Source organism: Diplotaxodon limnothrissa, linkage group LG3 (genome assembly GCF_057381915.1).
Source record: "Diplotaxodon limnothrissa isolate DT_005_m linkage group LG3, D_limnothrissa_male_GT1.1, whole genome shotgun sequence".
Classification (NCBI taxonomy): Eukaryota; Metazoa; Chordata; class Actinopteri; order Cichliformes; family Cichlidae; genus Diplotaxodon; species Diplotaxodon limnothrissa.
Window position 1 is genome coordinate 19668025 of NC_140598.1, and position 25522 is coordinate 19693546.

Here is a 25522-nt window from a genome sequence, read left to right on the forward strand (position 1 = left end):
TAACATGCAGTCAGCTGCTGCACTGGCCTAATGACAGACGTGAGCTGAGCTCAGGGAGCAGCAGAGGGTGGAGGCTCATTTCATACGTCTTTAAACTCAGCAGTGTGAAATCCAAAGAGACTGACATGTGACAGAGAAAAGAATCAGTGCTGTCGGCTCCAGCCTCACTTTATAGTTTGCTTTTATTTCTCTGGATGATGCAGGGAGCCTGGCTCAGCAGCTGCTGTCATGTTGTAACCGTGTTCCTGTGACTGTACTGTGATAACTCTGTGACCATGTGATGGACTTACTGTTGATGCTGTCCTGTATTAAAGTGTTACTGCAGCCGACCTGTCTGTGTGTCACTGTCTGTGGACTGCAGCGTCTTCAGCAGCAGCTGTTTGCTGTTTGCACCATCCGCTCAGATATTCTTCAGTTTAAACGTCTTTATTTCATCTGTGCTTAATACTCAACAATGAGGCTACATCGAATGTTAAATGTCTTGTTATTCTCCTCAACTCAGAAACTGCTAAAATATAATGACACTCAAACTGGAGTGTTGTAAAAATTGTGTGTATGTGTGTGTGGGGGGGCTTTAGGAAGGCAGCAGCGATGGGGTGAATGAATGCAGCAGCCCAACCCACCAGGCTCTGATTGATGCAGCTGGCCTCCAAGGCCCCATGTGTGTGTGCAAAATAGCCAATTACTACATTACACTTTACTACACTAACGAGTAAAGAGGACTGTTAGCCTGTCAGCTTGTGGAGCATCAAATATCACTGCAGCGACAATCAGCACGTAGCACATGAACACAGTAACAGGAAGCTAGCATGGCTAATGCTAACTGCTAATGAAGGCACAGCTAGCATGTGTCGTCAGTGACCGGGCATGCTTGCTCTTCTATATATTGATGCTATGCTAGAGCGTTAACAGTTCCTGTTATCCATGATTCACACCAGGGGCGTCACACTGACTTTACATGGGGGGCGACAGACAGCCCCCTTTGACCTTAATGGGCCGGACCAGTGGAACTTCCTGTCACTGTGAAGGAGTCACATATTTAACTGTTTTTCTACATGATGAAGAAAAAGTCACAATGACAGAAATCTGTCAGCACGACTCTTTAAACTGTCAGAAATCAAATGAGCTATGAGCTATTTTTCTGTCATCTTTAGTCTTAAAAACCTGAAGTTTCTATAGCATAAAGTGAAAAAAGGTTTTCTGCCTTTAAAAGTTTATTGCTAAATTACTTTGTGTACTATGAATAAGTAAGGTTTGTATCTGCAAGAAAAGCTGTAAAACTATGAAAATTCAAAATGTCTGCTTGTGCTTGATTGTTGTGAGCAGCAGATCAAACAAGTTAAAATAATCAATTATAATCGGGCTGATTCTTATGTATCACCTTGCTACTCTCAACACGTGCCACATTCACACAAGCACTGTTTCTATGCTTTAAGTGCTTACTAACTACCATTCACACACATTCATACTGCGATGGATGCACCAGAGAAAACTTGGTGTTAATATCTTGCCCAAGAATATTTGGCATGCAGAGTAGGGGGAGCCAGGGATTGAACCACCAACCTTCCGATCAGTAGATGACCCGCTCTGAGCTACAGCCGTCCCCAATGTAATGTCTAATTATTATTGTAGAGGCTAAGCCTACGCTTGAAGCCACTGAGGTGGTCGTTAACGGGGATGACGCGATGTCACTGGTATGCATGAATTAAGTTCATAGTCCAATAAATCCAGCAGTATGTATCTTGTCCTTTTTGGTCTTTATTCCGTATCGACATAGCATAACAGCACAACGGTCACAAACTGTTTGCCTTCTCAATGACACACCTGACGCCGATTACGTGCGTCTACCTTAAATACCTTTACATTACATAATCAAAACAGAAAAAGGTGACCTCTAGTGACCACATAAGGTATTAACCCAAGAATGGCTCCTACAATTATAAAGAGCTTTTAAGGTACATTCAGACCTGTGCGACTCACTCAGACTCTTAACTGTAGCTCTGTGCTACATGCTGACATTTCTGCTAATCAAACTTTGAATAAAATTTATTTAATCTAATATTCAACTCTGAACTCTAACTTTAGTACTTTTAACAGAGGCTATTTTTATGCAGTGTTTTCATAAAAGCCTTATTTTTATGTATTTGCTTCTACCAGGGAGAACACATGAGGTTAAAGGACAAGTTAGAGACCTTTTGTCTCTACAATGGAGAACAGCTTTTTAAACTCTGCACTCAGCTTTGTGTCTCCAACATCACTGATATACAGACAGATTGATATATGGACCTGCAGCGGAGTTTAGGCCCAGACATGGCTAGTGACGTCAGACCTGATGGATTAAAAAAGTTACATTTAATTGAATCTAATCTAATAACTTTAATCTCAGCCAAACCGATTTACTCACGAACAAATAAAACACTGAAAAAGCCAAACAATAACATTTTTAAGTTATCAAAGTGATTTATATATCATGTTTAACCCGAGTAGTGAAAGACCGCGGGGCTTTGAAGACGATGTGTCGGTCGGCTCAGATATTTGAAGTTCACACAGCTACATTCTCACCTGAAAACGTGTTAAAAGTTTTTTGCAAACAAGAAAGAGAAATAAGAGCAATATTAAAACTAAGTCGCTGCCGCCATTGGTGGAAACTGGAATTGGCTGGGCCGCGCTATGAATTCTGCGATATGGTTTTTCAATTTTGTTGTCCGGGTGGAATATCGGGAGAAATTCAGGAGAATGGTGGCTCCGGGAGGTTTTCGGGAGGGGCACTGAAATTCGGGATTCTCCCGGAAAAATCGGGAGGGTTGGCATGTATGGTTGTGGCAACATCACTAACCTTGTCAAACACCTCAGAGTAAATCATATCACAGAATATGACGAGCGTATGTTGAGGCGAACTGAAGAGGAGGACAGGGACAGGTGCTGCTAGGGCGAGACAGACGTCTCTCACAGTCCTTTAGTGCTGCAGGCAGGCAACGTGTTCAAATAGCACAACTTCAGTTTTTTTATTTCTATATGATGAACTCTGGATTATTAAGTGATAAGAACAAGTAATCTGATGCCCTGTAATCATTATGATGCTATAATTTGAGATACAATAAATAAAATAAGTTTATGTACAAAGTATCGTATCGGATCAGTATCGTCGATACCATCCTGAATTTAGGGCTTTGGAGCGTGATGTCACGGGGGTGGGCGTGGAAAGGATTTTGGCCCGATCCGCCATTTTTGGGGTCTAGCGCAAGTGAAAAGGGAGCGAAGTCACACACAACAGCCACGGTTTGTATTTGCTGTGTGGTCGGCTGCAATGTTCGATCACACGACCGGCAAGAGAATAAGGTTGGAAATGGTTTATCTTTTCATTCTTTCCCAACCTGGAAGCAACATGAGGCAGCTAGCCTGGATAGCAGCTGTGAGACGAGCTGACGTGCAGTTCTCTTCCATCTCCAAATATCTGTTGGTGCTCCAGACATTTTCATTCCGGTAAGTTCTAACTATGTTCATATCACTCTTTATAGCCTATTAGTTTTATTTTCTATGCGCTCTGAGCTCATAGCAAATTAGAACAAACATCCTAATGAGTGATTTTGCAGAACTACCTTCTATTTATAGAGTTGCTAATTATTTGGCATTATTGCAGCACCAGGTGGAGCACCAGTCTGATCACAGGTTGGAGGAAACATGGTGGATGGTCACGTGAGCTGTAGTCAGCTGATAAACAATCAGATCAAACACAGAAAACAGGATGAAGCTTCATCACAAACAAGACATACATGAGTATAAAACATGTCAGACTGAAAATGAGACGTCAACAGCATCACAAACAATGTTTAAAGCTTCCACGTGGTTTTACATTTTCTACATGGAAACAGGAAGTGCTGCTTTTAATTTGAAAAGTCACATTTATGGATGTGGACGTGGAAAAGTACAAATCTGGCAGCCTTTGTTGGACATGAAGTCGGTAATGTGTCTGCGTGACAGCTGTGGAAGCACAGGAGCAACGTCTGTGGGAAAATTCACAAAGCAACACGTCTATACCACTCTGACATGTTTGAAGATTTTTCACAATAAAATCCATGATTTGGTTTAAATGAAACTTTCTTCACCTTGTAAGGAAACATTTTGTGGACACGATTGTTTTCCAGCTAACAAAGTTAGTCCAGTGAGAGACAGCAGGAGGAGCAGAGGTCAGCTCATTGTGACAGCGGTCAAACAGATGTGATGGGTAACAGCACACACAGGTGTGTTTCATCTCCACACACACAAACCACAGCAACACTGACTCCACACTCAGCCTCCCAGTGACTGTGAGCTTACCCGTGTCACCGGTGCCACCCACTGTGGACCCCTCTGTGTCATGTGATGGCAATACAGGACGTTTTCCACAAACAGCTCCACACTTAGTCCTGGCTTCAGTGGGTGAGTCCATCCAGCAGAGATGTGGAGACACAAAGCTGCTGGACAGTTTGAGGTGTTACATTTCAGTTCAGGTTCATGTTTGTGCACTAGAACCAGAAGTAGAAGTTTCAGCATGAAAGCACTCGATGATGGGCAGCTTGATTGAGAGAGGGTGAGAGAAAGAAAAAAACAACCCACGGCTCGCATCGTTCACGTCGAAGATCCAGCTCTAAGTTAAAGTCTGAGTTCAGCTCGTCGGCTCATAGAAACACTGATTTCCTTTTATTAATGAGGCGTCTGTGGGGACAGGTAGGAGGCTCCTGATTGGTTCATAAGGTGTGAATAAATGTGTCATGTAGATGGAAGCAAAGCCACATCAGGCCTTAGAAAGAATTCATGAAGGTCTGAAATCTGTCTGCAGTGCAGTGGAGTGATCTCCTACCTTTGAATGGCTTCAGGCCTCAAGCAGAGGGAAAAGAATGAAGATATAAACTTTGTAGCTAAAAACAAAGCTCAGTGTCAAATTTGGATCATTATCACTTAATTTAGTTTGGACAATCCACCAATCACAGAGCTCCATCAGAGACCTTACAGCACAGGTGTCGAACTCCAGGCCTCGAGGGCCGGTGTCCTGCAGGTTTTAGATGTGTCCTTGATCCAACACAGCTGATTTAAATGTCTAAAATACCTCCTCAACATGTCTCAAAGTTCTCCAGAAGCCTGGTAATGAACAAATCATTTTAATCAGGTGTGTTGACCCAGGGTGATATCTAAAACCTGCAGGACACCGGCCCTCGGAGCCTGGAGTTCGACACCTCTGCCTTACAGTAACTGTTGTTGTTACACTATCTCTTACCGTATATTACTAAATCTCCATTTGCACTATTTGCTTATTTGCACTACTCTGCCTGGTTTACACTCAATGTCATTTACCCTTACTTGAATATTGTATATTGTATAGCTTTCTTGTTATACGTAAAATTGTATTGTATTTATTTAAATTTTTACTTTTTAATTATTTTATTTGCATTTTTTAATCACTCTCTTATATTTAAATGTTCATTTGCTATTTTATCTAGGGTTTGAGAGTAACGAAATTTCTATTCTCTGTATGTCCTGTACATGTGGCAGAATTGACAAATAAAGTTGACTTGACTTGACTACATTCACCAGCAGAGCTTTGATCGCACTTCTCTCCACGACCACTAGATGTCTCCACACTCCGTGCTGACTCCAATGAATGATCAGAGCTGCTGAGCCTGTTTGCAGACAGAGGAGGAGCTCCTGGTGATCCGTGTGGCACTAAAAAGCTCTGATAACGTCCATCCAGCAGCTGATAACAGGGACATTTGGTGCCATGTCAGAGCTGCACAGTCAATCATCAGTTTGGCTCTTTAGTTTGAAGAGTTCAAAGCAGCAGCAGAGAATCTAAAGTGTGTCACACAGCACCAAGTTTCCTTTGGTCACATATGAAATGTGAGTCCGAGCTTCAGCTACACAACAACACACACAGCAGCTGATTGTAACACGAGCTCATCTGAAAGCCACCAAGAAGAATCCAGAGATTTGAAAGTTGCTGCTTTGGATTGTTAGTTTGATCTGAATCAGAATCCAGTGTTTGATGGAAATCTCCTCCTGCTGCACTTCAACACATTAAAGAGAGAGAGATGAAAGAAAAGCTGATGATGAGAGCAGAGAGAGGAAGGTGTACTTACCGTGCAGGAGGATCACAAACACCACAAACATCTTCATGTTCCTGTCAAACTCAGAGACTCTTTAAAAGCCCTTCAGGACATCAGCTCACAGCAGCTTCACTTTCCTCTGCTGATCATCTACTGACACTCTCACACTGCTTCACTGTCACAGCTCAGAGTTCAGCTTCACACTTTGTTAAAGCACATCTGTGGAATGAAGTCCAGCAGCCACAGATCACTTCTGAGGAAAGAGGAGGACGTCGGCTTTCCTCGTAGTTTCACGCCCGAGTTCTCCAAACACAATCGGGGTGGCTGCAGCAGGTGGAGCAGGTCATCTACGAAGTGGATGGTTGGCAGTTCAATCACTCTGCATGCCAAACGATCCTGAGCCCCCACTTCCTCTGTGATGTGTAGAAAAAGTGCTCGTATGACTGGGTGATTGGGGCTTGCTGTGCAGAGTGTGCAGAATCGACTAGAGCTGTAAAACAATCTGTCTGTTTACAGTGACACGCACAAAGCTCCGCCTTCAGTCCTGACACTGAAACATCCACTGAAGCTACAATGATGCAGATGTGACCCTCAGCAGCTGGATTTCCTCTCCATAGATGTGTTTCCATGCAGATCATGGACATAAAGGCTGCTCTGAGAAAAAAGCAACGAATCAGACAAATCATTAGGTACAGGACCTTTAACATCTGCAGATTTATTTATTTAGATTCACTTTCTCCTGTTCAGTCATTACTTTCTTAAAAAAACAACATGCCTGTGAGACCCTGATGCTCAAAGAAATCTCATTATTAATTAATGCTTAAATTTTAAATCCAATTTAAAATGTATTTTTATTGACAGGCTGTTTCACACCTCCAATTAAAGAACTACTTCTAGAAGCTCTTACTTTATGCAGTGAGCTGTGATAATATCATTATATTTATAACCTTCCTTTTATTTAACACAGTCCTGAAGAAGATATTTAGAAAGCAGTCCAGAGCTGTTTCTGCATTGAATTTCAAAACAAATTGAAGGATTTTTTTGTTTGAATTCTAAATGAGTCTTATGTGACTGCTTCAAATACTATAAGTATTACTAGTGCTGCTTCTGTTCTTCATATTACTGTTTATTGTCCTCTCAGACCAACAGGCGGAGGTGAAGGTGGAGGAGGGGTCATAGTTTGTCACCCTAGCCTGCAGAACAAAGTCTGAGCTGAGGACACCACAGTGGAGTGGACTCACTCTGACTTTGGACTCATGATGGTCCATGTGCATCCAAATGACAGTAAACAAACAGGACAACCTCTACTGTGGTTGCACGAATATAAACAAAGACCTGCTGAGAACTTGAGACCTCAGTCTGACCCTGAAACTCCACACACACACACACACACACACACACACACACACACACACACACACACACACACACACGGATACATCTGCACCATCTACAGGGACAAAGACTTCCTGAGACAGAAAGTATGCTGCAGGTCAAAGGTCAGTTGGGATTAGGAAAAAAGTGAAATCGTAAACAGGATAAAAGCAGTGTGAGAGGGCTGTTACTTTTATACTTGATAATAAAACGAACAGATGCAATGAGAGTTATGTTTCTAAGGAAGTAAATGACATGAGAGTGAATATAAACAACCGTACACATCCCTACGACTTGTTTTGGAGGTAGGACTCACCAAGGTTCAGTGTTAGATCCTGGGCGAGGCAGATCTAATTTAAGAATAGATGGGATTGGCTGTCGGAGGGTCGCTTTTTTGAACTGCAGGTCCTTGAAGGGTAATACAGTAGAGGATATTTACATAGAGGATCTCTATGTAAATATCCGATAGCAGCTACTACCACCACAGACTGTTTTCCTTCGTGGTCATGAAGGAAAACGCTCGGCTGGCATTTAAAAGGGCATTTATTCCCTTCAAGGACCTGAAGCTACATAAAGCACCCCCCAACAGCTGAACCCATCTGCTCTCTGATTGGATTGTTACATTTGTGATTGACATGACATTGACCAATCAGCTGAAAGGAAGAAAAATCAGGTCAAAATTCGTACTCGTAGGTTGAGAGTCACACACAGCCAGGGAACCTGAGTGCAGAGATTTAAACATAGTTGTTTGCTTTGTATCTGTAAACAGACCTTAACAAAATCAACTTGTAACTTGTGTAAAAAATCTTTACAAACAAAATTCTCATCTGTAGATGCACAAAAATAAAATTTTCAAAAATTTTGGTTTACAAGGGTACAAAACTCTCACAGACACACAACACAATGTTCACATTAAGTGGTGAAGGAAACACTTACTATAACAGCTTACTATTGTGCAGTCAAGAGTCCATGTTTCAGTGTTCAAACACCTGTCTTGGGTTTCTGAAGCTAATTTGTCACCTGTGAGGACTCTGGGACAAACACACAGCTTGCAGTTCATTTCTACATCTGTTTGTGTTTCCTCAGTTTCCCAGCATGCCCTGGCTGTGGTGGTGGAGGTGAATGAGGGGGAAAGATCTGTCCTGCTGCCCTGTATGTACTCAGGTTTCATACCTGTGGACCCCACAATGATGTGGAATCGCAGTGATCTTCATCCCAAATCCGTCCACCTACGACGAGGAGGAGGAGATGATCTCAGAGGACAAAACCGGCGTTACAGCAGACGCACATCGGTGAGGCGTGATGCTCTGCACACTTTAGACTTCAGCCTCACTCTGAAAAAACCACAACTGATCGACAGTAGCAGCTACACCTGCTCCATCAGTGCTGGGAGAGAGGAACAGACACTGACAGATATACAGCTGCAGGTCAAAGGTCAGCAACAAACACCTGCTTATCATGCAGGTCAGGAGTCAGTACTGTAGACGGATCAGAGCTTAAACTCAAAGTCTTCTGCCAATCCTTTAAAACAAACAACAGCGTTTTAGATCTAAGCTCCATGGTCGTCACAAAGCAGACGAAAAATGAGGAGAACACTTTGTATAAAAACTGCAGAGATCATTCATGATATTTTCTTTTTTCTGATGAAAGTTTTTAGTTGTAAAAACTGTGTAACACTCTTCAGGGATGCTGAGGTTTTTCACCACTTGCTGGCTCCCAGTGAAACCCAAGACCTCATTAAAAAAAGCTAACAAGCAAAGTAAAATGCTGAGTTCAACCAGCTGTTGTTAAACTTGTCTGCTGACTCCCAAAGGATCATGTGGATGTGGGATACTGTCCAAGGGCAGGTTACCTAGGGCCTGCTTTAGGGTGTCCTGCTATCATCAGCAATGTTAGCATCACTGACAGGTAGGAGTCCTGATATTTACACATTCACTGAAAGTAGTAGCATGACCTATATTTGGCCATTTATATCCACAGTTACTTTTGTTTTCAGCTTTTAACTTAGTTTAACTCAGGGCAAGCAAATTCTGCTCGGACACTTTTGATCTGATCTGTGGGGTTCTGCAAGGCTCAATTCTGAGTCCATTATTTTTTATTTTACATCCTTTATTTAGCTGAGGTCATTAAATGTTATCAATTCTATGCTGATGGCATCCAGCTGTCTGTCTTTTAAGCCTTGCCATCTGGATAGGCTGCCCAGTAATGGTAATCTTGTTGTATTTGATTCTTCTCTGAGCTTTGACTCAGATGCAAAATCTCTATGGGGTCTGTTTTATATAGAAAAGTACAGACAAGAGACACGAGCTGCGTTTGTTCTGCAGGCTCTTCCTCATCTGAGGTACAGGAGAGTTGCAACGGCCTATCACACTCACAGCTACTTCTCCCTTGTGGCGATGCTGCGCAATTACATCATCATAGCTTCAACTGAAAAGAGCAAAAGCACAATGAAATAAGGCCTTTTACATGAATAAATGTTTAAACCAAATTACAATGTTGACCATACACTTGTAGGTGCCACACAAGCTCGAAGCACACTTCATTTATTTGCTTTACATCGACTCCCAGTTGATTTTAGAATTAGTTATAAAATTCTCTTACCTACATACAACAGTGTAGCACTCCAGCCTTGTTCTGTGGACTCCTTCAAAAGGCAGTTGAAAACGTTTCTGTCAGGTGTGTTTTTTTATTGCTTGAGCACTCTACAACTAACTTTCATTTTCTTACTTAGCCTTTATACCAATCATGTCACTGACCTGTTAGTCTAATTACATACACATGTTCAGCCAGCTGTTTCTTTTCAGTACCGCTTAGTTATGTTTAAATTACACTACATTTGCATGCTGAAAACCTTTATAAGCGTCTTTTAGAAAAGGTCTTTGTGTGCATTAAGCAATGTTTCCATGGCATCAAGGGTTTTTAATGTTGGAAATGACCAAATTATGATTAAATGGAATATTAGCATTAAAGATCCAGTTTAGTTTCATTGGACAAAAAGAAACGCTAAATATATTACAACAGAGTTAGAGGTCAGCAACATTAATGCTCAGCTCCCAGATGTCTAGTCGATTTTGTGATTTATTGTCCTCTCAGACCAGCAGGTGGAGGTGAAGGTGGAGGAAGGCTCAGACTCTGTCATCCTGCCCTGCAAAACAAAACCTGACCTGCCTGATGACACCACAGTGGAGTGGACTCGCTCTGACCCAGAACTCTGGATAGTCCATGTGTATTTAAACAGAAGTGACCACCTTAAGAAACAGGACGGCCTTTACAGAGACCGAACAAAGATGAATGAAGACCTGCTGAGAACTGGAGACCTCAGTCTGACCCTGAAACACCCCACAGAGACAGACAGTGGAGGATACATCTGCACCATCTACAGGGACAAAAACATCCTGAGACAGAAAGTAGTGCTGCAGGTCAAAGGTCAGAGATATATATCAAAGGTTCTGTATATGTAAGCCATACTTGTGATATCATTATTATTATGTTTTAACATTAGGCTCTTTTATTGTTTTCTACATAGAGCGGTTTCCATCCTGGGGCATAGCGCTCCCAATTATTCTGGTTCTCGTTGTTTCTGGAGGTCTGTTATTTTATTTCATGTCAGGTGAGTCCCTCCTACATTACCCATAACACTGACGCTTAGCAGGTATCCTTCCAGATTTTGGTTATGTAGGTAGCTTCAGGGTTAATCCTGGGTTTTCTGTGCTATGAAGGTGGTTCATTTTTTAACAGGGAAAATCGCCATGGTAACATATGCTGTGAATCTCCAAAAGTTGATTCTGTTCATCTGGACGTTGTGTTTTGTGGGAGAAACGTTTCGTCACTCATCCAAGTGACTTCTCTGCTGGGGAAATACATTTGACTAAAACCCCCTAAATGACATGCAAACTGTGCGTTGCATTGTTACAGGAATGTCAGTGCAACAAGTTGAGGACTTGTATAAACATGTATAAACCCCGCCCCTTTCATGTGAACTTGCAGGATAAACTCTGGGTTAACTTAAATGATTCATGTGACCTTCTATCAGAATCGCAATGATGGACTAAGTGAATCCAGGTAACAGAAAGATATTCTGGGCATGTTGAACTGTTTTTGTAGTTTAGTGTCAGAAGCTGAAAGAGTTGAGAGTTACAAACAGCTGATACAGAGAGCTGAAGAGAAACTTCCAGGTTTGTTCCAGAAGTCAGAAAACCTCCTTCAGACTCAGTCATTGATCAGTGAAACAGCTCCACAACATGACTTTACTAAACAGCTTACACCTTTCATAAAGTCTCGCAAGAGTCAGCTTTCTATAGATATAAACAAAATGGAAATGTACTGATACGTGATCAGAATTACAATATTTCTGACTGCCTGATTCAAAATGAATCGAATTGTCGATCAAATCAATTCTGAAAATCAGCGACGATACCCAGCCCTAATCATGTTGTCCTTTGTTATTCTCTCAGTTTACCAGGTGGAGGTGAAATCGGGGGTGGAGTCTGTCCAGTTGCCCTGCAAAACCACAGTTAACCTGCCCGAAGACGCTAAAGTGGAGTGGAAGGACAACGATTACAGGACGGTCCATGTGTATCAGAACGGCTCTGACCAGCCTGAAGAACAGCACAAGGATTATAAAGGCCGAACAAAGATGAAGAGAAACCTGCTGGAACCTGGAGACCTCAGTCTGACCCTGAAATACCCCACAATCACACACACGTACACCTGCACCGTCCACAGCAGGGAGGGAAAGATCCTGCTGCTCTTTGTCAGTGGAGGTGAGTGCTGTAGATACAGGGCAGAGGTCAGAGGTCACTGTAAAAGCTCAGAGATGAACTGTGAGTGTCCACATCATCCATGAGGCTTTCATGAGTTTCTCATAATGTTTGTTTAGCATGTGGCTAGCATACTGCTAAAGCTCAGTCAGTCCCACATATATGTGTACGCTGTTAGCGCTCACGTCTCAGTCACAATCACTACATGCATGTTTTTTTATGAAAACTTTCTGATATTCCACATAAACACACGTGGAAATATCACAAGTCTGAGTCGATGAAACAAGGAGTGGAATTGGAGGTAATGTTACCATCAGTGTTGATGTTGCTGTCTGTATCACTTACACGTGCTTCACTGTCTTCTCAGTCCCCCAGAAGGAGGTGGATGCAGGAAAGGACTTTGTACAGCTGTCCTGTAAAACCACACTTGATTTACCTCATGATGCTGAAGTGGAGAGACGCTAACAGGAAGGTCCACATGTATCAGGATGGCTGTGATCAGCCAGATAGACAGGATCAGGATTACAGAGGCCGAACAGAGATGAATAAAGACCTGCTGAAATCTGGAGACCTCAGTCTGACCCTGAAACACCCCACAGAGAGAGACACACAAGTCTACACCTGCACCGTCTACAGCCAAGAGGGAAACATCGTGTTTAAGAAAGCAGTGAGCAATCTGAGAGTCAAAGGTCAGAGAGGATTTTATTGGTTCACACACTGTGTTCTCTCTGTGTTAGACCTACACTATCTTATACAGGCTGCATGCTTTAGCCTAACGACAGCTGGGATAGACTCAACTATGACCCTGCACTGAAGAAGAAAAATACTGGGGCACCACTATCAGTGATGGAAAATAGAAACGGAAAGTGTTATCTCACAGGATGAACCATTAATTGATTTATAATCAAATCATCCATAATGAGAAATCTAAGCAAGCTTTGGATTAGATCATATAAAGACAGTAGTGTCATGGTTCCTGGATCATTGACCCAGTTTTGTGTTTTGTGGACTCTCAAGCTCTGCATTCAGTTTGTCTCCTGGTTGTTCTGTTGTTACAGTACATGTGCAATAATGTCCCAGCTGACACAGGCAGGAGGGAGAAAACATAATGTGAGGAGAAAATTGTTAGAAGACAAAGAAACTCAGACTCAAGATATCTTTTTCATGTACATATACATGGACGATCCCCCGTCCCTGGTCCGATCGGCTCTGCACCATTCAGCTACTGCCTACGTGTGCAGAACAGATGTTACACAGAGGAAAACCGCCCAGGGCTCTTAGCACATTCTTTATTTATACTTCAAGTAAGTTTCCACAGCAGTAGGAGTGGCATGTATGGAACTGATAATATCTCCTTAAAAGGAGATACCTTTAGCTTGTCTGTTGAAAAAGGAGATAGCTTGGTATGTATAGAAAACAAAACATTCCTTATAAGGAGAGAGACCGTTAACTTGTCTGTTAACACAGGAGGAAGTATCGTATGTCACAGCATTCCTCTGCACATGTGTTTTCACTCCCTTTCTCTGTGGTGGTTCCAATTCACAAGCTCTTCTTCCTTTAAATGAAGCTACAAATAAACATAACACAAAACTCAAAAATCTTTCATCACATAATAAAGACAGACAACAAATAGAAACGCAATGAATCTCCGACTGCTACAGCTGCAACAGAAAAAGTAGAAAATAAAAGCACAGAGCATCTGGAAGACAACAATATGAAAGAGCCTGCAAGCGACCAGCGGACCCCGTCCCAGGCAGGGCACATGAGTGTACTAAGTTTAAAGTAGGGATTTGGAATTGATAAGAATTTAGTGATTCCGATTCCATTATCAATCAGATATTGATTTGGTTTCTGGTCGATTTTCATCGGCTCTCTGTGAGCGTGACCACCATCACTAAGCAGCAATAAATTATTTATCTAGTTAAGTACATGCTGTGTGATCAAATGTTTGTGCGTGTTGGAGCTATTTCCCTTCTTTGTTGCCATCAGGATTGGGGTCGTTACTTAAAAAAACACCACCACTCCCACCACCAACCGAGGCAGACACAATTCAATTCAATTCAATTTTATTTATATAGCGCCAAATCACAACAAAGGTCTTCACACAGATTCCCCAAAATGACACCTGCAGATCTCCAGCCCCCAGGAAGCCGCCAAACGACCACAGTCACAGAAAACCCCACAGCCAGCTGCAGGGCATACAGGGAGACAAGCCTCCAGCCGACCACCATCAGTGACCATGTAGTTCATTGATGGTGGTCGGCTGATCTGGTCAGTGATCAGTGAAACAAATTCATCCAGTTGTTTTTATGCAGACATTCTCCTCAAACTGACGTAATCTAGAAGTAAGTAAATGAGTCTGAAATTCCTCACAGAGTTACTGGAGGCCAACATGACGCCTCCAGACTAAGTATCTGGTTACAAACCAAGAGTTTTAGGACCGAGTACAATTACCTCAGTTTTATCTGAATAGCATGTATATAGTTATCAGCAGAGTTGTCTGTGGAGTACGTGCATGTGTTTGAGTGTGTAAGGCTCATTTTTCTGACATTACTGGATTATTCAAAATTTAAATGGGATACGTGAAGACTGTTACTTTTAATCATTCTCTCCGGGTGTTTATATTGAGGCTTTTAAAGCAGTTATGATGCCTAACAAGCAGATTACAGATTTGTACTTTTCCACAGAGTGCTTGTTCTTGGTCCAGCCATGACCAGTCTAATAGGTTTAATCCATTCTGAAACACAGCACTTTGTTGGATAAGAAGTAGTGTAAAGAATGTGGTAGTTGTAGATTACCACTGTGTTTTGGTTTTTGTAGAGTTTTTAAAGTTATTCTCAGGTGTCTATCTCAGAGGAACTCTACATCTTCGGTCAGGATGGATTATGAATGGAGAGATTTTTTTATAATCTTTGGGCAAGTGCAAAGTATTTTAAGGCTTACATTTGTGAGTGAGGTTGGGCAGTAGCTGGATGGAAGCGTAGGATCTTGGGCTGGTTTAAGAAGCAGACTAATGATGGCAGAGATCATGTTTGGAGATAGTGTGTGATTATTGTAAATCTGAATTACCATCTTGAAAAAAGAAGGTGCCAGTGTAGGCCAAAATGTAAAATGGCTGGAAAACCATGTGGACCTGGGGCTGTTTCAGAATTCAGACACTGAATGAGGTGAATCCAGAAAATGGTACATTAGTTGGATTAATCTGTGATGAGTATAAAGCTTCATAACAATCTTTAACATCTTTATGTATTTATTGTTGATCATGAGGAATCTTCCCAGTGGAAGCGTTTTTTCCTTATTTAGATTTAAGTGGTTTTGGGGGGAAATTTTCCAGATTTATTACCATGTTCAAGGTTCTCCAAACGCAGCTTTTGCATCAGAAACTGTTCGCTTGTGAATTATTTCATTCTAGTTTTAGTTTGTTGGTTTAGCTTGTTGTTGGTGAGGCATCACAGGCAGAGTCTAATGATCGAATTTCTTGTTCAGTTCTAATACAAGCCTTTTTCCCTCCTTTGTCTTATGTGAACAATAAGATATTATGTTAGCCTTTCCAGCTTCCCATAGAACACGGTGATATTCCTGGTGGGCCATTGTTATCTAAATATGTTGCCCATTCCTTTTTTGAAATAATTAATGAAGTCTTGTTCTTTAAGTAATGATGTATTTAATCTCCGGCTCCAGTGGTGTAAGTGAGCGTGTGACTGATGTACTGGTGATGTATATAATTGTGTTTCCCTGCTTTGCAAACATTTAAACTATATTCTTTGACTTACTGCATTAAGTCTCCCGTGTTCTGCGTATGAGTGCAATACATGAGATGTTCTTGTTTGTCTGTATCATGCTGTACATTAGACAGATAGCTGCTTCTAGTTAGATGTAGTAGAGAAGAGTATACAGCTGTGGTTCGTTGACCTGGTGTGAGGGGGTCAAATTAGTGTCAGGTCATACATGCAGAAATAATTGTCACTTCTCAGATGTGACAATTAAGACTCAGATGAATGAATCGTTTCTTGTCCTTTCTCCTGGCTCTCAGTATTATTGGAGATAAAGTATCTGAATTTCAGGAGCGGCCCCACACCTCCAAACACACCCCACGGTCCTATCTATATATGATCCCCCAGTTCTACAAGCTTTTCCTGCTCCACCCTTCAATCCTTTCACTTCTCATTAGTACATGGAACTGATTTGACTTTGATTTGTGTAACAAAGTGATTTCCACGTCTCCTTCATGATGTGACAGTGTCAGAGCTGAATGCACTTGTAGAGTATCATGTTTTTATGGCTCACATTTAAAGTGTTGCAGCTCTAATGTACAGCTGTCATATTAGAAATAGAAGCAGCTCTGATTTTAGTGCTCAAAGAAATCTATGAAGTGATGAATTCACACATGAACAGTTTTCTGCAGCGTTCCTCTCGGCCTTATTTGCAGCTCCACTCTTGTTTTTGGTCTATTGTTGTTGTTTGTCCTTGTCTGACTGTCTTGTCTCTGCAGGGAGAGTTCAGGTCCAGGATCAAACAGGGGACATCAGGAACAGAAGCAGCTCCATTGATCCGACTCCTCTGATGGCTGATCAATCAGTTTGATCTGTGTGTTCTTTGATTATTGATCAGTGATGTCAGAGTTATGTTGATGTCAGACGCTAAGCTTTTTCGATCCGGACATTGCTACGGTTGAACTCATCAAACGGGTTCTAGATCCAGATGAAGTTGATGATCATGACTGCAACCGTAATCTTATAACTGTAATGCCCAATGTGATGTGGTGTGAACACGTCAGCCGAATTGTGTTCAAACTGCTGAAGCTGCAGCCCGAGGATAGACTCACTGCCCGCATGTTATTGAATGACAACCAGTGGATATGGATTTCCCATGTGACTCCAGATACCATCGATCGTGTGAAACATTATGCTGGCATCAAATCCACTAAGTGAAATGCTGTGTGATCCTTTTTCACATTCTAATCATTTGTACCTTTAATGTTCATCATGCCCCCATATATATTATGGGTTTGGGTTGTTGACAAATAAAACAGATTCATCACTCTATCTCATGTGGTTGACTTCTTTTATTGACACAGCTTATATGTTATACAGGTAGGGACATGCACAGGAGTAAATAGTAATACGTACAGACAATGCAAGACACACACAACAAAAAACGGTAAGGTGTGCCTTGTGTCCTGATTCTTTTATATTGAGGATGAAAACAAACAAAAACTGGTTGTTAAGAGATATATTCTAAAATACTTCTTCAGTAGAGAATCAGAGAAGAGAAACACAGAATTTCTTGCTAGCAAGGGCAGCCTCCAGAACTGAGACTCGCACTGAGGACTGCCCTGGTCTTTATTTATAAACTCCAGTGAGCGTTTGTTCCTTACATTGGTGTGTGTGTGTGTGTGTGTGTGTGTGTGTGTGTGTGTGTGTGTGTGTGTGTGTGTGTGTGTGTGTGTGTGTGTGTGTGTCAGAGTGTGACCCCATAAATGACTTCCCTTAACCTGCTGGTCTGGAAAGTCCAACAGTTCATCTATATGTAAAAAGGCACTTAGACTAAAACTGACATAGCTACGTTAATCCTACCGTAAAACAATAAGACAAGGTACGACCTCTCCCATGCTCGTAGGATGTGGGGGTGAATGCCAGAACACCCTGGAATGTTACAGACCTCCTAGGATGAGACATTCTTTCAATATGCCACCAGCTATATACTTCTAAACACAAATGATTACATGCAGTATTCTACCATATGCAAACTTATATCATTAAAAGATTATACTGACTACGAAGTACAATTTTCCATTGACACTGGTCCAGATGAGTTCAGTCAAACAATGATTTTATTGAACACACGCATGGGGAGCATCATCAGCGTAGATCTCCGCTAAAAAGCTTCAAAATGGTTTTGATATGTCAGGGTTTAGCCCCTTCTTGCGTCAGCAAAGCAGATAATATGCATCAGTTACAGTTAATGACAGTTAGACAAGTTTCCATTATCTGCAACCTTTTTACCATACATGGCTGTTTGTTTCAACCGTCTCACCCTCCAGATGTTTCTCGTTGACTTGTTCTTTTCATGCTTATCTTTAACACGTCCTGCATCAACAGTTGCTATGCAAGCACAAATGCAGTTACAAGCTAAATGTATCTCTCACTTCTGACCTAGAACTTATTTGTGTCTGTAAGCGTGCTTGCATTGGCCTTCTTGCGCTCTAAGTCACCTTACACAATATATCGTCTGGACATTCACGCCAGACGAAGCTTAGGACCTTAAGAGGACTGAGCGCCAACTCTTTATGAGCGCATTTTAAATTTATGTATAAAAATAATTACAACTCCACATTTAATAAAAGTTTTAATAAAGTGGCACTAATAAAAGCCATGTAAGCAATGATATATTTTCTTTTATTTCCACACTTGACATAAACACATACAAGCCAAGTGGCGATCATATATACATAAACCCTAGAACGATCACAATCAACGTCGCAATAAGCCCTCCAACGGCGACAGTAGCTTTTGAACAGCCACTGAGCTCTTTTATCGTACTCTTGTACTCTTCCATCGCATTTTTCAGCCTGTCAACTGCAAATTAAAAGAAAAACAAAAGTGTTAGGACATATGTAACACACTTTGAAAAAAAAAAAAACTGCTAACATTGTTGTGCCCTTACTGTGTGGTGATATGTCTATCAAGTGAACACTGGTGTTGATGGGTTCCAAGAACTGTAAAGTAGGCAAGGCTATAGAGTAGAGCACATGACATATCATTATCATTTTTTTACAATAGCGACAAACATCCGCGGACTCTTGAGCTATGTTCACGAACTACTGTACATACACTCGGTGGTAGAAGTTTCGCTTCTGTTCGATTGAACAGACCTCGTCGTTTGCGAGCATGTCTGATCATCTGCCCCTCTTCGTTTGTATATACACATTCTACATTTGTCAGCTCCATGACCTTCAGGCATTGTGGCGGCTTGGACTTTTGAACAACAACCCGCCGGGATTTCTGTTTGACTCATCGTGTGATTCCATATCTCCATTACACGCCACGTAGACGGGTTACTATGGTATAATATACACCCCAGTGTTCAAGTGTTCAGGTTTGGCGAAAACTGTGAAAAGCTCCCCCCCTAACATGTATTGCCCTTCGTCACTGCAGCTGAGGAAGCGGATAGTAACTTGGTACCCCGATCTCACGGGTGTTACACTGTACAAATGGTTGGTGGGTGAGATACGCAGTCTGTCTTTGTAAAACACAGATGTCGGACTGTCTAAAATGCCTGGTAATGTGATAGCATCTGCCATTCACCCGATCACAGCGCTCTCTGTAACTGCTGTTTTGTTTAATTGCGCTTTGACTAGAGGACCGGCACAAGAAACACAGCGCAAAGGTTAGCGCTCGCACAGCTGCATTCAAGGAGTACATTGTCAATACAACATCCGGCTTCTACGAGCAACTGTCAGATCACGTCTTTATATAATCTCACGAATTCCCCCCGACTGAGCGCACAGTTCCCGACCAAAAAACCCACCGGACCCCCGACCAAATGTAATTTTCTAATTAAACATACACAGCCCCGCAACATTGTGTGTTAGGCCTAGCTTTGTGTTCACAGAGCAACTTAGTTAAAAAGCACAAAATGTGTAATTTTATTAAGTTGCATAAAAGGTACAGATCATTCCATGTTATTCTTCATGCGCTTCTTTATTTGTGTCTTATTATGTGTCTTAGTGTATTGCTACACTACACATAATGTTCCATGCCATGAAGAAGTGTGCTGTGTAACTCAGATGTGAGGTCCGAGATGCAAGGTCCAGACCAAGAATCCTGTCTATGTGTGTGTCAGCCTCTATACGTGAAAAAGTATGGATGTAGATAACACTAGGAGGGTCTTGGAAAGATGTGTTCACGCGGACCATGTGACATATTAGTGCCAAGTATCCTGACGAGAAACATCCTACAAATCGGTGGAAAAGAATATCATATATACATAGGCGAACTGTGTTTCGCGGGACGCAAAAATCCGTCCAGCTTGCTGGAACAGATTACCAGTTGGTTCGCTGAGCTTACGTCTGAACATCGCAAGCTGGGATTCGACGTATTGCCGTAAGGAACATTTGGTACTTTGCATAAGAAAACAACACCACTGACCGGCAGACTCACTATAGCCACTCTCTGTATTGCCAAACCACACGACCCTGACGAATCAAGCGACTGCATACCTGCCATCTGTAATACACGACAAGCGTGTCAAGCATGATACGTCTGAGACAATGCCACCGATCGAACAGCATCTCGGCTACTTATTGGACTTATGTTAACCCTTGTGCTTCCGTGAGGTTTCTGTGGCGCTGATGGCGTGCGGGCGTCGCGGCCCGAGGGGACCCCCAAGCAAAGCGCAGCTGGGGCAGTTGGTGATCGCGTATCTGGAGCACATGTGCAGGTGGCACCGGGTCTTGGCCTTGATGTCCTTGCTCCTGCGATACACATGCCACGCTTTGTCGGTGGGGTGTCACGTGACCCCTCGGGGCACCTGGTTGCAGCGGCGGCGGGCTGGGCGAGCACTGGGGCGATCGCCCTGGCCTCAATCGCGGGGAGCGCAAGGGCTTTGCCTAACCGCTCAAGGAAGAGCCTTCACCTTTTGAGCTCGTCGTCGTAATCATTTTGGTCATCCCGGTACCCAGAAAAGTACCAAGAGCAAGGGGTGAGGAGCAGCACGTCTACGGTGACCTCGGGGCTTGGCCGGTACATGCAAGGCAGTCTCGCGCACCACTCGTCCCAAATGGCTCTGATAGGGGCCAGTTTGTGGTAGCCGCGCTCCTCGGGGTCGCGACACCGCCTGGCTTATCTGGCCTCTCGGTTGTTGAAACGCAAGGTGCTCGAGTAGACCTGGAAGGTCTTGAGTGACATTGCTGCTCTCCAATCCTTGATAGTGAAACGTGGCCCGTCGTGGCGGCCGTGTCCTCGGTGTCGCCGCTGCACCTCCTACCTCGATCTTATACTTCCACTGCCACGGTCCAGTGCATGACATAGCCTCCCTTTTCTGTTACGTGCTAGCAAATAACCGCATGTAGGGAAAGTCACGCGCCTAGTGCCCGCAGAATCCCTCAAAAAAAGCCGCAGCCTTAGTACCGCCAATCTCCACTCTTATCAGTTTGGGGTACTCCACTTCCCCTCTCGCGTTCCTTGTCCCTCTCCCTCCGACAATGCCGCCACTACGATGAGCCTGTCGCTTGGGGGTATTACGCTTCCCCCTGCGATGGGGGTACTCCTATTGCATTTCCCCGGCCTTCTTTTCTCGTAGCCCCAGCGCTCGGGAACCACAGACACCCCCAAGAGCTTAAACCCCATCAGGGTTAAGTTTCAGCCGCAACTTAGGGACTGAAAGCAACCGAAGTTGACAAAAGCGAACGAGTGGGGACAGCAGATCAGACAAATAAACAGGAGCCAGACCATTTAAAGATTTAAAACCCAATAAAAGAAAACAGATTTAAAACGGATCCTAAATTTGATGGGAAGCCAATGTAGAGAGGCCAAGACTGATGTGCTCAAATTTCCTTCTACCAATTAAAAATTGTGCCACCGCATTTAACACAACTGTCTCTAAATCAAGTAGAGCAATTGGTAGAAAAGCAGAAAACAGACTTGAGCAAGAAACATGCATGGCCAGGTGAGCAATAGATAGAGTCGGAGGTCTCAAGCTAGAAACCTTGTCCACAGAAAAATTAATAAAGTGATTGCACGTAACATCAGAAGACTGCAAAAGAACATGGGCTTCAATATTAAGTACAGAATTTATAGTGTTATACAAAACATGATGCATGTTATGCAAGCTAGCAGCAATAAGTTGAGAAAAATAAGAGTGCTTGGCGGCCTTTACTGCTCTCTGATAAACTTTCCAGACAAACATACAGCGTCTCCTTTTTCCACTCTCTTTCACATCTTCTACATTCTTTTCTAATGGCTCGGGTAGAATCAGTTAGTCAAAGACTAGCCTTGGGCATGCACTGTCTGAAACTTAAAGGAGCAACAACATTGAGGACAAATTTACAAGCAGAATCCAAATAAATCCACACAGGCGCTATCTTGAGAAAATCAAGATGGCAAGTATCAAAACTCCAGGTTTTGATAGTATCAAAACTCCAGGTATTGATACTCAAGGGTTTGAGTTTTCACTCAGAAAACACCGGGCCAAAGACAAAATAAATCAGTCTGGACTTGAGAAAAAATCTGTTCATGTGGTAATTTTTATTTTTTGGTTAATAACTTTTTGTGTGCAAAGTAAACTCATATAATGATGAAAAACAAAACTAGAGGGTTTGAAACAGCTTTGTTAAAAATGCCTTCCTGTCTTTAACGACACCTGGTAAATACGTTTTTATAAAATGAACTTTCATAGGCGGGTGTCTGTGAAGGTTCTCAGTCATCCAGGTCATCGTAGTCAAAGGAGCTTGCAAAGAAAAGCGTCTGGACTTCTTTAAGTTGCTTGAAGATGTTTCACCTCTCATCTGAGAAGCTTCTTCAGTTCTAAGGTCAAATGGTGGAGAGTCCCAGATATAAACCTAGTGGGAGTATCCCCCCACAGAGGGACAAAAGGACCCCTGATGATCCTCTAATAGCCTGAGCCAAGGTGTGAAACTGGGGGTGGGTCCCAATCAGCCAGAGTTTCGGGTGTGTTAATTGTGAAACCTGGCCCCACCTTATCATGCGAATTCCTGAGGTCAGATGGCCCAGGATGTGAGTGGGCGTTAAGGCGTCTGGGAAGGGATCTCAAAACTGGATTATAGATGGCAGACAGCTGGTGTCGTAAACCCCCGCCTCTGTTCAAAGATGGTCGCTCACAGTGGACATAGATGGCTTCTTTCACTCCTCTTTCAAACCATCTGTCCTCTCTGTCCAAAATGTGAACATTGGCATCCTCGAAAGAGTGACCTTTATCCTTAAGATGCAGATGGACTGCTGAGCTGCTCAGCAGTCCATCTGCATCTAAAGGTCAAAGGTCACTCTTTCGCCCACTCACATCCTGGGCCATCTGACCTCAGGAATTCGCATGATAAGGTGGGGCCAGGTTTCACAATGAACACACCCGAAACTCTGGCTGATTGGGACCCACGCCCAGTTTCACACCTTGGCTCAGGCGATTAGAGGATCATCAGGGGGTCCTTTTGTCCCTCTGTGGGGGGATACTCCCACTAGGTTTATATCTGGGACTCTCCACCATTTGACCTTAGAACTGAAGAAGCTTCTCGGATGAGAGGTGAAACGTCTTCAAGCAACTTAAAGAAGTCCAGACACTTTTCTTTGCAAGCTCCTTTGACTTTCATAGGCGGGCTAATAATTTGTCCTCTTTTGTAGTGTGTATAACTTCTAACATCTGATCTGGTGTAGGATAACATATTTGAGGTATTCATGTCAGCAACCAGCTGTCGTAGACAATCTTTGATAAATGTAATGTGTTAAATCTTAAATTTAAAAAACCTACCCTTAAGGATACTACAGTTACTAGCTACACTCTGATTTACACATCACACTGATACGCACACATATTCGAGTGGTTCCTAACATGAGCGTAATATTTACATCAGGACTAACTGGATGAAAAATCTCAATGATCAATTTTTGCTTCAGTTTCTAGGATTAAAGCTCAATATCTGTGAAGGATCTTTGACCTGTACACAAGGTGTTTGTGGCTGACCTTTGACCTGCAGCTGGATATCTCTCAGTCTCCGTTCTTCTCTCCCATCACTGATGGAGCAGGTGTAGATGCTGCTGTCAGTCTTTGTTGGTTTTGTCAGAGTGAGGCTGAAGTCTCCAGTGTCCAGAGCATCAGGTCTCATTGATGTGCGCCCGCTGTAACGCTGGTTTTGTCCTCTGAGATCGTCTGTTTCGTCTTGTCTCACATGGACAGATTTGGGATGGAGATCACTGCGAGTCCACATCACTGTGGGATTCTCAGGTATAAACCCAAAGTACTGACAGGGCAGCAGGACAGATCTTTCCCCCTCATTCACCTCCACCACCACACCCAGGGCATGCTGGGAAACTGAGGACACACAAATAAAAACACAAAAAAATGCCCATTGATGACATCATTCACAGCTGTAACCCTCAGGAGGCAAAATTCATTCAGGTTAATACTGTGTAATGTTACATTATTAGTGTATATTGATTACATAGATTCATAGTAACTGATGACAATTCTAACACTTTAACATCAACGACTAATAAAAACCTCTCCTCATCTCCAGAGTCGGGCAGTAAATAATTAAGTACAATTTTCTGGTATCTGGATTTCAGTACTTTTTTGTGACTCCTTTTTACTTTTACTCCCTACAATTTTAAACAGATATCTGAACTTTCTACTCCTTACATTTTCAAAACAGACTCGATACTTTTGGGGAGTTATTATTAGTATTTCATCACTGAGACCCTTTAACCGATTTGAGCCTGAACAGAAACTCATCAAAGTAAATCCTGTTAATTTATTAATCACCAGGAGATATCACATAAAAAGACGTGTCAAAGTCAGGGGTTAAAAGTGGTTAAAGGGTTTCTTTTGGTTTTGTTTTTGCCACAACACCTGAACAACTGCACGTGTTGTAAGTTGCAGTACGTCAGCATCTACAGTATATAAGTTTACTGTGTAAGCTTAGTCTGACAATGGCAGCTACATGATGCACATTGAAACTTAGCCTGTTATTTGAGTTGTTACTCTACAAAAGTAAAAGGCAATGTATTTTTTTCTGTAATTACTTACATCTGTCACTCTGGTGTTTACTTTGGTTAGCCATAGGTTTGTATGAGACCATGCATGCAGCACAGGGCAACCCCGTAGCATATGTTTGTATCATCACGGGCACAAGAAGCATTCTTCTCACTTTGTGGGAGTTGAGGTGTGTTTTCCCGAAACTGTGTTGGGTAAGATAACAAAGCACTGAATTCTAAATAGATGAATTACAAGTTATATTTGTACACTTGGCTTCAGGTAAGGTCATCTTTAAAGACCTAAAATTTGATAGTTTTAATCATAATTTAGCAGAGTAGAGTTGTTGTTGTTTTTTGTTTTTGTTTTTGTTTTTTAAAAAAAGGTTAGCTAGCCATTACTTTTAGCTAGCAAACGTGCTTCACAAATAAGAGAGTACATTGTCAGTTTTTCCACTTATAATTAAAATTTGTCACTTGTCAGGGTACAATAAATTGTTATCAGGAGAGAGTCCAGCCATTTCCCTCATTTTGTATGTGGATGAGTTTGAAGTGTGTAATCCGCTTGGCACCTCAAGAAAAAAAAGCGAAAAATTACAGCAGTGTA

The 25522-nt window shown here is 42.4% G+C and overlaps 1 protein-coding gene and 1 pseudogene across 1 annotated transcript; one reads left to right on the plus strand and one right to left on the minus strand.

Annotated features, from left to right (window-relative positions):
- The first annotated feature begins 7563 nt into the window (after nucleotides 1-7563).
- Nucleotides 7564-25522, plus strand: part of LOC146634806 (uncharacterized) — a 42683-nt pseudogene continuing 24724 nt past the window's right edge.
- On the minus strand, nucleotides 18656-25082 carry LOC146634807 (uncharacterized). Its single transcript, XM_085343483.1, has 4 exons — nucleotides 24971-25082; nucleotides 23909-24256; nucleotides 18881-18949; nucleotides 18656-18792 (listed from the first exon to the last, which is right to left on the minus strand). The coding sequence occupies exons 1-4, from the start codon at nucleotides 25080-25082 to the stop codon at nucleotides 18656-18658; spliced, it is 666 nt and encodes a 221-aa protein (XP_085199609.1).

What these genes read in the sequence shown, in the direction of transcription:
- LOC146634807 (XM_085343483.1), bottom strand. Translation starts at nt 25,082, where the DNA reads ATGCTTCTTGTGCCCGTGATGATACAAACATATGCTACGGGGTTGCCC. An exon ending in TAAACACCAGAGTGACAGAT is followed by an intron (nt 24,257 to 24,970) that starts GTAAGTAATTAC and finishes GTGTGTCCTCAG; the next exon opens with TTTCCCAGCATGCCCTGGGT. An exon ending in TATCCAGCTGCAGGTCAAAG is followed by an intron (nt 18,950 to 23,908) that starts GTCAGCCACAAA and finishes TCTACTCTATAG; the next exon opens with CCTTGCCTACTTTACAGTTC.